This window comes from Lagopus leucura, unplaced genomic scaffold (assembly GCF_019238085.1).
Source record: "Lagopus leucura isolate 7727_CA_CO unplaced genomic scaffold, USGS_WTPT01 Super-Scaffold_100004, whole genome shotgun sequence".
Classification (NCBI taxonomy): domain Eukaryota; kingdom Metazoa; phylum Chordata; class Aves; order Galliformes; family Phasianidae; genus Lagopus; species Lagopus leucura.
Genome location: NW_024962264.1, coordinates 26,042,192 through 26,057,971, shown reverse-complemented (window position 1 = coordinate 26,057,971; position 15,780 = coordinate 26,042,192). Strand labels below are relative to the sequence as shown.

The 15,780-nt window shown below is 39.8% G+C and overlaps 1 protein-coding gene across 3 annotated transcripts in view; it reads right to left on the bottom strand.

Annotated features, from left to right (window-relative positions):
• LIN54 (lin-54 DREAM MuvB core complex component) overlaps positions 1-15,780 on the bottom strand; it is a 38,450-nt gene that overhangs the window by 11,405 nt on the left and 11,265 nt on the right. Inside the window, exons 1-5 of one of the 3 annotated variants that reach the window (XM_042871208.1) lie at positions 13,904-14,055; positions 11,294-12,021; positions 5,796-5,916; positions 2,805-2,950; positions 1,138-1,293 (exon numbers count right to left, since the gene is read on the bottom strand). In XM_042871208.1, the coding sequence (XP_042727142.1) occupies positions 1,138-1,293; positions 2,805-2,950; positions 5,796-5,916; positions 11,294-11,986 (1,116 nt within the window). In that variant the 5' untranslated portion in view covers positions 11,987-12,021; positions 13,904-14,055. Of the gene's footprint in view, positions 1-1,137; positions 1,294-2,804; positions 2,951-5,795; positions 5,917-11,293; positions 12,022-13,903; positions 14,056-15,780 lie in introns of those variants that run through there. The other 2 variants (XM_042871207.1, XM_042871210.1) reach the window with 2 other exon arrangements.

Genomic DNA, 15,780 nt, shown 5'->3' with positions numbered 1-15,780 from the left:
AATAAGCACTGACTGCAAGCACAGTTACAGCGTGTTATTACAGAGAGACCAGCTTGGGCAAAGTTCCATCTAGCACATGAATTGCTGATTGTCATCCAAGAAAAACTGGGAAAATAATATTTAAGTGATGGCTCTTCAAAGGGCATGTTCTTGAATGCTATGAAGACAGGAGAAATCCTTACACTTCAGATAGCTTTAGATCACATCTCAATATGCATACTACATAGGAATCTCAGATTGGACACTTTGGTTGCTGGCATAAGAGTGATTTCATATTTTAACAACTTTTTAAAACAATCTTGCCAGTTTTACTCTGAAATATCAAATCATGCTGGTGTTTATGTCCCCATATCACCATTCCTATTAACACAAACAATGCTAAGATTACTAACATCTGCTGGAGCTTTGGGTCTTTCGCAATGCATACAACTGTTTCCACTCCCTGTTATACCCATCTTTCTTATTATGTGTTACACTTGCACACCATCCTTTGTGTTTATCAAAACAGGAATACAGACATTAATACGAAAAAAGATTCCCCTTAGATGACAAAGGGGGGATAAAAAAAACAAACTGCAGTTTGTAAAAAAGCTCAATTCTGTCTTCTTTCATTAACACAAGTCAACTTACAATAATTCATAGGGAGAACCTTGGTATTTTTCTAGTAATAGAATAACTGATTTATAATTCTGCAGGTCTCAGTGCACAGAGTTTTGCTTATGCAGACCTTTACCAAAATATGAACTCCACTGTTGCAAGCCTCAGAAACACCCAGAAAGCAGCCCTACTTGGTAGCATAGAAGCACTGTTCACTGGTGAAAAAGAATCAAGAATTCCTTCCTGCTGTCACAGCATGTCTTTAAGACAACATGGGAAATTTAATATACAGAAACAAGAGTTAGCTCCAAGTGAGGCTTTTCCAGATTGGACACCTGCTTTCTACGTGCTTGGCTGTCAGCTATTGCCAGTCTACCTCCATGGGAGGACCACCTGTTCCTCTGCCAACTTAAGCAAAAGCCTTTACAGGAACACCTTGGGACTGCCCACTGCCAGCTTGCAGATCAGCACCCTGGTTTTCCCACAGGTGATGAGATGAGATGCAGACATGCTAGAAATTAAACAAAAGTCAGTCTGTACCTGCGTGGTTGTGTGGTTGACTATGGCCTTCCCAGGGGAGGAGGGTGCTGACTGCTGCACTGTGAGGATCTGCTGTCCTAACGCTACATTCAGTGGGACGCCCACCGTCTTCTGGGGGGAGTTGGGAGGCTGGGAGGCCACTGACACCACTGTTAGCTGCTTGGCAAAACAAAGAAGCAGTTTAAATCTCTGTGCAGTATGCAAGACCCTCTGCATATATGTCCCTCTAATCATGAGAGGTACAGTTCTCCCACTGTACACCAAGATCTTCCTGTGAAGAAGATTCGTACTCTGATCACAACTCACACTGTGCAACCTGAATGTGCAGTCACAGCATATACACAGGTTAGAAACTTCAAGGCATTGCCAGTTTCCAGCACAGAAAGACCCCTGCAGAAAGTCAGCACTGCACCTGTTTTGGTTTGAAACTGCACAACTGAAGCCATAGCATTGTCAGGATGAATTTTTGGAATAAGAGCTTTATAATTGGCACCATGATGGCTACATGATCAATGGGAATTTTCAAGGATGGAAACAAGAAAAATAATCTCACTTTTATGCTGTTAATTCATACCAAAAGTAAAAGAACTTCATCAGTAATTTCAGTTTCCAGATTCTGATAAGATCCAGTCTTCTGCAGTGTGTCATTTGACTACTCTATTCTACATACTCATAGCCCTTCTGTTGCAGTTTGACAGATAAAAAGTTAGTTTTCTACCTACTTTTAAAAAATTTCCTTCTTTGTGTTTTAAAAAAAAGATTCACAGGTTTTGACACTTTTTTTAAAAAAAAGATACTTAGAATTTATTTGTCTAGAGTAAACTCAGATGGTAACTATGAGACTTTTCAGTCCCACTCTTCTGATAATTCTTGGAATAAGATTTATTTTACAGCTTCCCTATATTGCTTTGCTCAGTAATAATTATGAAACAAAAGTCCTTGGTTCCATTTGTGTAACATTCCATAGCTAATGCTCATCCAAACTAAGAAAAACTTAATTCTCCCATTGGTTTTCATGTACTTAGCTTGCATATCTTAGTTCCCACTCTAAGACTCATCCTTTCTCTGGCAATATTATTCTTCTCAAGGGAATTTTATCAGGTCTAAGATATAAGCATCACTGCAATGCTTGTCTGCAACACTGCTGATGATGCACAAGTTACCTTTCTATCAATTGTTTGCCTATATCCATGTCCCATTCCATCAAGAATCACCGCCAAACTCATCTATGACAGTCATGATTAGCGAAGACTAAGTTATCTATCTATGGAACACCAGGCAATAGCTGGTAAATGTTAGCCTATAAAGTAACTGAAATCTCCTCTTGAACAGTCTCGTGAATTTTTAAGAAGTTGTTAACAAAAAAAAAACCCCAAACAAAACTATTTTAGCACTTGGCTAGAGGAGAACAGCTGCTCTCAGAATGGATGCTTAGGGAATGGCAAAAAGTGACAGGAATGGTAAATTAATGCCATGATGCATATTGAAATCACATTAAAGGAGATAGCTGAAAAATCCAGCTTAGGCCACTAGTGCAGAGCAGAGCATAGTGACTCACAATGGAGACACTCGAGTGGCTGATCACAGACAGCTTGCAGCAAAGATGCAGACACAGAGCTTCCTCTGCAGCAGAGACAAGAAAGCTGCGGCCAGAGTAGCGTTCTTACCTTGTTAGGGGATTTGAGTGGAGAGATAGCTATCTTATTCGGTGTCTGTTGTGTTGCTGTACTCAAAGATGATCCAATAACTCCACTCTCAGAGATCGTTATTGTCTTTGGTGGTGTTCCTGGGGTAGATTGTGAAACAACCCTGCCTATAATCAAGAAAGGTATGGTCAGCTGAACTATCACTGTTTACAACTTGTAAAGCAAAAGTTTTCTCTGGTTAGCATGCAGCTGATCCTCTCTATCATTACCTAGCAGAAAGGACAGTAGAATTCTTTTGAGTTAGATTCAGCAAGAAAGTAATTTGCATTACTACAAATAAAAAGACTGTTTTATTTAGGCTTTTAAACGCTTAAAGTTATATTGATCTTTCTGTAATGTTCAGTTGTTGAGTCTTTAGAGCTAGCACAGCATCCTAAGGCACAAAGCCCTTCAGTACTCCCGGCCTCTACACAAATACTCCGACAGCTGGCAGCTTGCTAGGAAGTCCCCAGGCTGCTGCCAATGTGCAAGAAAGTGTGAACTGGGAAGGGGGGAGTGAGGTGGGTGCCTCTTTTTACAGCTCTGACAGCAGAAACTCTCCATATGACCATGAAAGTGGTACTTGGTATCTCTCCACATTCAACTGTGACCTCTTTTTCCTTCAGCTTGTGTTGGTGGTTGGCTTTTTCACTGCCTACAGAATAGACGACACTCTTGTGAAAATAAGGGTGGAGGTGTAACTCCACATACAATCTGCTTTTATGATGGCAAAGCAGCTTAAACATCAAAAGCCCCAAATCACAAAATCAGCCTCAGCAACATTGCAAAACCCCAACAGCAGGTTTTTTGTTTTTTTGTTTTTTTGTTTTTTTTTTTTTAAATGCTTTTAAAAAGATTTCCAAAGAGTGCCTGACCACTGAGCTTTCCTCTGCTGCCCTTTGGCTCAGACGTACTTCTATCATAGCTTCTCTCACCAACTCTGCTGTTGTATATCACAGAATCACAGAATTGTAGGGGTTGGAAGGGACCTCCAGAGATCATCGAGTCCAACCCCCGATTCTGATTTTGTATATATCAAAATCAAACAAGAAACACAAACTTTCTGATCCAAAACCATCTGGTGACATGATGATTAACACAACTAACATGGAACACCACCCTTGCAGAAAGCTGCCCTGAGATCTGTGTGCTCTAAGGCAACCTTCATTTTTGTGCAGCCAAAGTAACAGCACGCTTGGTTGCTAAACATGCAACCTGAAAAATGTCCCTCTTCAGTATTCAATACTTCTATTGCTGTTTCCCCCCACTGTGTCTCTTGTAAGTTTTTCTCCTTCTCCCTGCATTTCTTCTACTGCCCTTAGCATCAGCTTCCTAAACAGAATCTGGCTGCTTATACTGACAATTCTTTCAAATAAAGAATTTTCACTTCAGCTGGAAGAAATTTCCAAGCAATTAAAAATACCTATCAGACAGAAAAAAAACACATAAGCAAATCAGAATTCAATACCTTTTCCTAATACCAACCTCTCTGAGCCAGCAAAATATACTACTGGTGGTTGAGGTGGAAAGAGAAAAAGAAGGCATTTAGAAAGACTTTCCCTCTCACTTAGAAAAGCATCTTCACCTCCTAGTGATGCCTCTTGCAAGCTCAGGGAAAAGTACTTTGTATTCTCCAGCATATTCATTTTAAAGGTAGGAGTTTATTTCTTTTGTAATATATTTGTCTGTCAATACTGCACAGATACCTTGTGATCCGTATGTTTACTTTCATGCGGAGGTAGCAGAAATAAATGAAACAACATGCTTGCAAAAATGATTTCTGCTGTGGTTCCTTAATTCTTTACTGCTTGTCAATTTTCATGCAACGCCAGGTGAAAATGTAATGCCAGATAAAAACGTAATGCTTCTCAAAGTGGCTTTCTCCCACCCAAGTTCATTTTTTAAACACACAAATAGCTTAATTCAGATGTGTATAAACACAGCAAAGCAATCTTATTTATAGGTCTGTATGTTTGGTGGGGAGCTGTCTGAGGAAGAGGAATAAGTGGGAACTGGGACATCCAGTTTCACTGGCAACACAAAGCTGGGCACGGGCCAGTCTGACAGCACAAGGAGAGGATTATGATTCAAATACGTGCCAATCACTGTAACAGTGGAAATAATGAATGCAGGAGACAGTTGCTTTCTTTTTACAACCAGCTCAAATCCCAGCCCTATGAAGACTTCACACATTCATTTAAATACATGGAAGAACTTTTAGGCCCACTTGGGTTTGAACAGCTGAAGAATCCCTTCAGAGCTCTGAAAACAACTCCAGCTTTCCACATTTGTCCTTTGGTGATAATTTGCATTTTATCAAGGGACACATCAGTCCCACTGCCAAAGTGAATAAAAGCTTACATTGGGAGGGCTTTTTTTTTTTAGTAAGACAAAAAAGGACCAGATTTATTTTCCAAAGAGGCAAACCATCTCTTATTAACCTTAATTAACTTCTTAGACTCTTCTGAAATGCTTATTTCTTAAGCAGTTGAGCAATTCAACAGAAACAACAGCTTCACTGATAGTTCTCTTAGAAACATTTCCCTTGTTATTTGCATGTATAACATTTAAGTCTATCATAAGCAGATTATAGAAATAGAAGAGCATTTGCCTGCCTTCCCTCTTTTTTATTTATGTAAGTTAGCCATAAATACTTTGTTTACCAAGTTGCCTTTTCTCAGGCTGAGACACTTCTCTCTTTCCCCCTAAAATCCACAAAGTAAAACATTTTGCAGAAAAACCAAAATAACCCAAATCTACAGTCAGGTAAATGAACGAATTGTAAGGGAATAAACCACTGCCCATATCTGCTTCTACCTACCAAAACCTTTACTGACTTTTTTTCCCCCAGTTGCTTCAGAAATCTATAATAAAACCAATACAAAAAGAATTCTACCACCATCGCATCTTTGAATAGTCTTAAAAAAAACAAAAACAAAAAAACCCAAGCAAAACAAGTCAAGTAAGTACAACCTGCAATGACCGGTGACACTTGAGTGGTCTGCCCTGTAACAGCTTTGCTATTGATTGGTTTTGCAAAGATGAGCTTGGTGATCACTGGGCCTGAAGTTGCAGTTCGGGTCTTCTTAGCAATCTGAAAGATGGATTAAAAAAAGAGCTCAAGTAACTTGAGTGTTTTGGATCAGAATGATCATGTTGTTACATATATCATACAAAAGTGCAATGTTCACACGTTGAAGTAGAGAAAAATTGTTCACCTCACACGTTACCACAATTTCTCATGAGTTATCTGTGCCACTTGAGAGAGCAAGCCAAACCACGGCAGCCAAACCCCTTACAGTCATCCTATAAGGTCTGTGTACAAACATGCCTTGATTTCAAGGTACCTTATTAGCATCCTGAAAATAAATTTCACATGCAGTCTGTCTATACAAAAACATTACCTTAGAAGTATCAGTCTTAAAATTTGAAGTTTAGAAAAAAAAGTCACATTTTCAGGCAACTAGAAAATAACTTGTTCCTCAAGCTATTTCAACAACACTTCTACTGCTCTAAAACATCTCCTTACCTGTGCCGACATAGCAGCACACTCTGCCCTACAAATGGAAGAAAAAATAAGCTGGAAACTCCTGGAAGCCTTAGGTACTGGTTAACTAACACAAAATCAATTAGCTGTATCCAAGTCTTTTGTGTGCATTTCACAGCAGATCCAGTCCGCAGAAGAACTGCAGAACCAAGAACAAGTTCATGCAATTTGGTGGAACAGATTGTTCCACCTTGAAGGCTTTTGTTTAAAAAGGGTTTGGTAACAAAGACTTCCCTGCATCCTTCCCCTCAACAAACTTTTTCAATACTGAAGGGTCTGTTACCAGATGCATTTATCCTAACTGTTTCTACCAGCCCTTGGGCCTGTCCCACGTCCCACAGACATCAGCCACCAATTCTAGCAACGTCACAGACCCATGGCATGGCATCCACATGGGAAGCCACAACACAAGTTGCAGATCTGCCTTTGCTACTGAAGCAGCTAACCAGAGAAACCTCACACGTGTGGAAAAATATAGACGTAACAGCTACTTCCAACAGCCTGAGAAAGTTGTGATTGCTTAAATGAAGCAAATGAGTAGGCTGGATGTTGTGGTTTCCTATACACAGCTCTATTTCTAGCATTTGCTGACTAAGAACACCTTTATAGTAGAGTCACGCTGAAGCATTCTAAATATTCTGCAATACATAATGAATTAAGCAGTCTCTGCACAAACAGCAAGTGTGGGGCTGTTTCAACTGCCAGCAGCATGCTTGCAGGATGGCCAGGGCAGCCAGAGCTCCACCTGTGATGGGCCTCAACCTTCTGGCCTTCTACAGAAAGGATATGTCTGCATATGCTTGAACTGTGCCCAGCCAAAGGAAAGGGACACCAAGCAGCTCCGACACTACACAGCAATAGAGGACAAACAGTGTTTAGAGGATATCTTGTGTTCCTCTGCATTTAGACTGGAGTGCTCTTTGGAGTAAACCTTCACCCCAAAATGAAGCAGCAAAGAAACCTCCATTCTTCTTGGAGATACATTCAGATTCAAATATAAATTTTTCACAGAAAGAAGCTTAATTCACAGCACACTATATAGACTTAACTCAAAGATATTTAACATCAAGAATTCACTTCTCTTTGCACATGTACAGGGGATGGATGAACACAAGCTAGTAGTATTTCATAAGCCAAACTACACATATTCTAGTTTTTGATAAGTACCCCACATTTTACCTGTTGGATTAGCAATTTCCATTCTGTTGATTTAATTCTGCCATAGGTTTCAGACCAACTCAACTGCTATTACTTCTACTCTTTGAAGCAAGGTCAAAAATCTGACTCTGAACTTGATGTCCACCTACCTGAACAGCAGTTGTTCCCCAGTAACAGCCATTAACTTGGCTTAAATTACTGGTGTAAATGCTTGTAAAGCACCAGCCAACAACATGAATTATCTCAGAGAAAAGTAAAAACCCCAATATAATAGCCAGTCAACACAAGTAGATCTGCTCCCTACAGGCTCAACTTGCAATACTCTCCTGTTGATCTAGTAAGGAGTTCTAGCATCATCTAAGAAAAGACGGAATCCCTTCAGGCCTTTGGGGACATAGAGGAACTCCAACACAGTTCCCTTGGCCATTAGAAGCAGGCTGCACGCTCCCAGCCAGCTGGCCGCCCCTTGGCAGAGAGCCTTTTTGAGAGCCCTGCTGCAGGAGCTGATAGCACAAGTGCTTCAGTGGGAAACTCATTACCCACTTCAGTATGACTGGAGAAGCCAGAGGAAATCAAAATGACAGACTGCCCCTTTGATGCTTCAGCAAGAGCAAGTACTCTGGAGCTCTTTGTCATTGCCTATACTAATCATAGGAAGTTAACATTATTCCTCTTTGCCTATGTAAGCTAAGCACGCTCTCCACAAGTTTCTTCAAATTAGACTGCAAAAGTATTTCCTGTAGCAACAAGCTTTTTCATTAGGAAAATACTAATTTAAGAAGCACATTCCAGTCATTTTCTCTGTAAAGTGGAAGAACGATTAACACGCAAGCATCTCTACTTCAAGCATTAATTTGTGTCTCTGTAAGCACTCCTCACCAACCGAGATAGCAAGCATGCTTCTGTGACCGGACTCTGATTTCGGCTGTCAAACAATGTAGTCACATAGAAAAAGGAACATGCACACCTTGAACTTATTGCTAGATACAGAACATTACTACCACAAGGAAGTTAACATTCTACAAATCTACTCCCTAGATGACCTCACAGGAGATCTTCCACGTAGCCACACCCAAAGTAATTTATACTTGGTATAAAAGGAAAAAAAACCCAACACACTGAGACTGGAAATAGAAGATAACAGCATACTCCAGAGAAGATAATAAGGATACGATCCTGCGTCAGGAATAGGGATTTTCTGTGGAATTAGGGCGTACGTGACATTATCTTTCCACTATGAGACACAGCCATAATGCTGGCTTAGCAGTTGTTTTGCCATGGTAGCAGTTGTGCTACAGACGTGTAGATTTAACTGCTGAAATAGACAGGCAGTTACCACATCAAGACAAGTTCAAGTCAGACCAGTCTAGTGACAGCAAGCTGTAGTGGGTCTGGACCTCTGGTTGAGTCATCTGCAAGGCTCAACTTCTGCTTTGCACTGAAGCACCAGCTAATATACTAGCTCATGGTGATTTTTAAGCTTGCATGCAAGCCGAAACCCTAGGCTAAAAGCAGATGCATTTGCCAAGTCATTTTTTCCACATTCAGGGTAGCGATTTCAACTATATTGTGACAAGTCACGCAGGTCTACAAACAGGAAAGCAATAAGCCTCTTCTCTTAGCCTCTTGGGATTCTTGGAAGAATCCTAAAGTCATGCTACGTTTTGTACTGCACAGTCTCATAACTCTCAACATTGCAGAGAGGGAGCAAGATTACAAGGAACGTTCTGCTGGAACTCTGTCAACTTTGCCCTTTCTCAAATGCTGAGATATCAAGTGTTACAAATAGATTATAGTAAGACTAATGAATTTCCTTGATCTGAGAAGTTGCTAGTATAGTGATAATGCAAGGAGAATTGTAGAGAGGCTCTTAGTCATCCAAGTCAATTCACTTTTATCAATTCACTTTTCAGCAACAAGTCCAAATGACATGCTGCTGCTGAAAACAACTGAATCACATGAGTTAAGTTACACATAACTCCTGGGAAGCAAGGAGGCATTCACGGCTTCCTTGTCCACTCAGAAGGTGCCAAGAAGGCACTGAAGGTTGAGAGTTTTATTCTGGATCTTAGGGTAAATGCATGATTTCATTTTCTAAGCCAGGAACTCGAAGCATGGATCACCTCCCCTGTCATACATGATAGAGTAGACTGAATCTCTCATTTAGCCTCATATAACCGTTTGATAAAGTAATTTTCTGCAGGGATAAGCACTGTCTGGGAGCTGTTCACATAGCTGTTTTTTTCTGCAGCATCAGACAGTTCTAACAAACTGAACACTTGCCTTGCTTTTCACTTCTACTTCTTCCACTTCTTCTAAGAAGAAAAAACAAACAATGAATATCATGAATTAAGAATTCTATCCATTTTAGAAAAGGAAGTAAAGACTTAATCAAACCACAATTAAATTAATTAACAAATGGTTTTAAGTCCATTTGTATCAGGTTATACTAAGGAATCCGTAGCATTCCTAATGACAAACAGTAGAGGTCAATCATTAAATCACTGCTGGCACAAGTAATCTCATGCAAGCAGAAGCTCATCACAGGCAAGGTTTCTTCTTCTGTTTCTTGTGTGTGCCAGTTAGCAGTAACTGAAGCTAACAGGTACTGATCTGCTCTTACACCTTCCTGCACTGACTCACAAGCAAAGACTTTTGAAAGCTGTAATGTCAACAGTATCAATAACAATGAAGGCACAAAAACAAAAGCAACATATCAAATAGATGTATTTAAAACAGCCATAAGTATGAAACACTTTTTCTCGCAGGTATAATGTAGCGACGAAGGAGGAAAAAGCAGACACAGGTGCAAGGATCATCTATTGATTTAAAACAAACTATCACAGTGACAGTTGTTCATGCTTGCTTACCACAAAATACTCGCTGTAGGATGTACCACTGCTTGCAGTATGCTTAAAAGTCAGTCATTTTTCACACGCAGGAAATTCGTTTTTGCTTGTATACTTGGGAGTTTCCTTTCTCATTTTACTCAACTGTAAAAATGTTTATTTTCCACTATAACCTCCACTGTGTTCCAGCTTTCCTTTCATGATTTTTCATTTGTGCCTCACCTCCATTTGGAACAACGTCACTCACGTTCAGTTCTGCCACATATCTGATATCAGGCCCCGTCGGCTAATAGCCCATGTCTTTTCAACATACTTTCAGATCCCTTCAGATTCTCTCTACTTTCAATTACCTCAAGATCTGTACCTGAGGCACGAAATAGCATTTAGAAGTGTCCATCTTACAGTATAATCTAGCTGATCAATACACATTGATAAGCTCAAGGTTTAAGGCAGACAAGATGTACTTTTTTGTTCCTTCTCAAATGCATTAAAGTTCTTCAGAGACTTTACTTGTAACAAGCTAAATTTAAGAATCTAAGAAGCTAGTTGCTCTTAAAAGAGGAAAGCAGCGTACACTTGGAATAATGGTAGTCATCAAGAGCTCAATTCAATCTTATGAAAGCATATAGAGTTTATTTTTATAAAATGAAAACAATGGGAAAATTCAATATAGTGAATTTTAATAGTTAACTTCCTCTGAGGCAAACTCCTAAGATTCAAGACAGTAGCTGGGAGATAAAAGCCATACAATTGTAAATGCATTCACAGACGAAAGAGTGGGCTAAGAGCAGCATTGTACTTTTATACAAGGAAAGGTTGAAAGCAACCTTTCAGTGTGTCAGCCAGTGAAGGAAGTAGACAATAGTTGCACCAACAGAATCATTTTAAAGAGGTTTCATCAGCATAATTCACTTTACCTGTACTGTTTTTAATTGCTGGGTCTGCAAAACAGAAGGCTGGGCAGCAGTATTTATCAGCTGACTTCCTTGCGTTAAAGCTGAGACACCAACAACAGGTTTCACTTCTGACCGACCTCCAATAACAACTTTGATCTGCTGGCCTTGTACTTTGGAGTCTCCACCTTGGGTTTGGGACGCAGTCTTCTGTGCCTGCGGGAGCTGGCAGCGGGGTAACGCTAAAACAATGGGTTGGCCAGTCTTGCCCAAAGTTGTTACAATTAGCTTTTGCCCATCTGGTTTGATACTCTGATTGCCTATTTTAAGGTCAGTGGTCTTGTTCAGAATAATCTGATTGGCTGATATAGTGACCGGAGTCTGAGTACCAAGCTTATGGAGACCACTTTGAAAGGCAGGCTTTACTATTGAATTTCCTTCAGTTTTTATAGCAGTGGTGTTTGCAGTCACATCACCCAAGTGATTACTGGGTGCAGTAACTGGTTCTGAGGTGACTGTGGCTGTAGTTGTAACTGACGCATCACTGGTGGAGCTTATGTTCACTATTTCTTCCAGTTCTGTTTCCATGGGAATAGAGTCTCCCATTGGTGAAGACACGATAACCGCCTCAATGCTGTCATCTTCCACCAGAGTTATACCAGTGTCCATTATTTCCTCAGGGAGCAAGCTGTTTACTTCTGCTGAAACCACCTCCATTTTAGCAGTTGTGGCAGTGATGACTGTAGCAGGTACTGCAACAACAGTAAAAATAGTAAGTTAGTGGCTTCCAAAAAACAAACATTCTGCAAAGCTTTATGAATAACGTTATCAGAAGAAAACATAAAACAGCAGAAAAGAAAGTACTGTGAGTATGCAAAGGAGGAATATCAAGGAAAAAGCTATCAAATCCTAACATACTTGGGTGAATTTACTTTCAGTAAGAATTTACATCAAAGCACTTCTATATCATCCATTCGAGTAAAACACAGGCTCTGACTTTCTGCTGATTACCAGTCCACTTCTAGCAATTTAGCATGCCTAAAGAAGTGTTTCCCCCCCGGGATGGGCACATTGCTCATACAGATATTTAAGCTTACCAAGATCTAGAGCAAAAAGTAAGAAGCTACACAAATCCAAAAGATGATGATTCATTTTGTCATGTGTGTCACACCTACTAGCAAGGTGCCTGGCTTCAGAGACTTGTTTTCCATTCCAGATGCAACAGGGATTCATTGTTGTCTTCTCATTTCAGAAATCTCATGCAAGCAAACAGCTGTCTCACAATGCTTTGGTATTTTTTAAGCCCCAGAAGCTCAATCAGCAGCCTACCTTGAGACCAAGGCAAAACTCTGCCCTTCCACCACAAGGTGAAGGCCAATTCCTCTCTGTTAGCAGAGAAGTGCATCTCAACTGTTTTCTTCACACTCCCAAGAAAATATAAATTCAAACTCATGATCAACTCATAAAATTTTCTAAAAGCAAAACAAATATAATCCTGCCTGAAATATAGGTGTTTTTTTTTTCAGTGGATCAGTATGAATACCCAACTTATCTACATAAAGTTTCACATGACAAACCTTAAAGAATTGCTGGAGAAAGCTGCACTTATCACTCTCACTAAAACTGCATTATTGTCAGACTAAAAACAGATGCACTTACTATGGCATTTTCTTCATTTGCTGACCCCATCGGCATGCTTGAGCTCTACATGGGAGAGCATACGGCACAGATATACACAGTCCACAACCTTGAGTACTTCTGATAAGTGCAAGAGGACAAGATCCTCACAAATCCAGTTCCCTCCTTAATAGGAAAAGCAGACAAGTTGTATATACCTAGGTGCCATACATAACTAAGGAACTATGCTGTTAAAAACATATAGCAAATGCTAGGGTGACAACTGACTCATCTGGGGTCATCGTGGTTGGATTTTACAGGGTGGTAGGCAACCACAGAACAGCCGCATTTCACCCATAAAGTTCAGGGGATGAGGGAAAACAACCTGCTACAGCCTACCTTATTTACACATTGAGCGTAGAAAGCCACGCTGGACGAGTCTCTGGGCCCTACTGATCTCAATGGATACCATCCTAATTCCACTCAGCTCTTTAGTACAAGCTGTATCACACTGCTGCCAATATTCAAGCATCCTCAGCTGTTTAAGAACTTGTCCAGATGACTTACAGTCAAACGTGTACACAGCTCATTTACTGGCAGACACTTAAATGTCTGTTTTCTGATGTCACTGCCAGAAATACCTCCTCTTGGAGAGCATTTATCCCAAAGCAACGCCAGAACAGCCTTAATTGATGCCAGCCCTCATAACTAGTGCTAGACACAACACCTTACTCCTAAGGACACATTAGCAAAGGGCTTGAATCCAGATGCTGGACTCTTAAGGTCAACCACAACCCAAATAATGATTGCTCCTATGTTTGAAAATAAGAGAATCATCTAAATCAAGCAGTGGAAAAACAAGTTCAGTAACAATGTAGTATTTCAAATGATTTACTTTTGGATTGCATACTTATGTGCCGTTCCATAAAAGAAAGGTCAGTCTCAGTAGCTTTTAGTAACATAACCATAAAGAATTGAAATATATCTAAGCAGCTATGCAGATAAACAGAAACTTACTCTTTTCTTGTATTCTTTGTGCCTCTGCCACAAGGTGGTAAATGGCTGTTAAACATCTTTATCTACTTCAACGAAAACTTAAATGGAAACGCAACAGAATTTTGAACAGCACTGACTTTTAACCTCCTGCATTTCAAAAAACAGAAAAATAAATACATTGCTTCAAGTCTGAAATTAAAATCCGATAAGTTAAAAGATGAGAAACATTACATGTTTTTTAACCTAACAGCTTACAGACATCAACAGCAAGGTTTTTTGAAGTATTAGGCCTCATCATCTTATAGACTACTGTATATAGGGTGGTGTCAACAACAGCAAGAAAAACACCAAACAACTTAGTGGTTCTATTTCTTCCTTGTTTACTCAACTGAAATAGATGCATGTAATGAAATGAGGAAATCTTATCTATATGAAGCAGCTTTTGATGACAGCAGCTTCTCAACATCCCGGAAGATTTTTTTCTTTATTTACTTCTAGGTATTTATTCTGGATTTCTCAACAATTCAGCTGCTTGTCTTTTCAAATTCATTCATAACAAATGTTCTATTTACATTTTTTTGCTCCCCTATTAAAATGATTTCCAATAATAAAGCATGCCAAACTCTGGAAGGATTCATTACTAAGTATATTTACATGCATTCAGTTGAAAACCCTATGAGAATTGTCTAAACCAAACAAGTGGATAAGCACACTATGGCTAACTCCATAAGGACTGCACAAACACTTATTAACAGATCAGTTGAGCCCACAGAATAAGGCCAATGCAACAAATTAAAAGCTCTTGAAAAAATGCATATAATGAAGATTTGTTCATTAAGACTCTATCCCAGCACAGGACATAAAGTTACCTAAATGCATTGAAAAAATAATAAGGGACTGAAGTGTATTGTCAGCCAAGGTCTGGTAGCAATGGCTTTTAGAAGTTACTTTGTCACCTTCTTTTGAGTATGGAGACTGCATGGGGACAAAAGTTCAGCCTGAGTGGCCCACTTGTGCCCATCTTATTGACTACAGACCTACATTTGATAATCATAAAAAAGAAGATAGAAAGGAATAATCTGAAACTTGCTTTTGCTTAACATTATTTCAATACTTCTGAATCTTATACTTGTTTCTCAAAATCCTTACAAAGCTACAGTGCTTTTTTTTTTTCCTTAGTATGTTGCTCCATTTTTTAAATTTTAGTTACAGTACAAATAGAAAATCGAGGAGAAAAGAGACTGATCACCATATTTGTATCAATATAACTCCATGAAGATTAACGTTGGATTTATAGATGGGGGATAAAAATGCAATGACTGTTGGCAAAATACAGAATGGAGACAAGGGTTCTGACAGATCCTGTGTGCTTGGATCAGGGGTCTCCTCACTACCTGTACCTCCTGCTTCCCATGGTCTTTTCAGGCTTAGCGGTGCTCAGTCTTAAGAAAACAACAGCGTAACCCTACAGGCCTGCCCGAAGTTGTTGGCAATGCTACTTATAAACCAATTTCAGAAGCATCATTTCACCATTAAAGGAGACTGAACCAGAAACACCTCCTGTATCAGCACCCATCATGAAGTACAAAAGCAAAAACCCAAAACAAAGAAAATCCAAATCCAAAAGCTTCATAAATGCACCAAGTACAACAGAGCCCTTAAAGAACTGAGATTGCCTCGGGATGAACAAAAGCACTGCCAGATGATAAGCAGATGCAAGTACAAGCAAGTACCTTTGCAGGTACCAGAGGAAGCAGTACTTAAAGGTGGGATAGAGGTGTGCCCTTAGGTACAACACTATTAAGAGCCAGCAAGAGCAAACATACTGCAATTGTTGAGCCATCCCTGCTCTGACGAGGTCATCCCCAGTGCAGTTGCCCAAGGATGAATTGCATAGA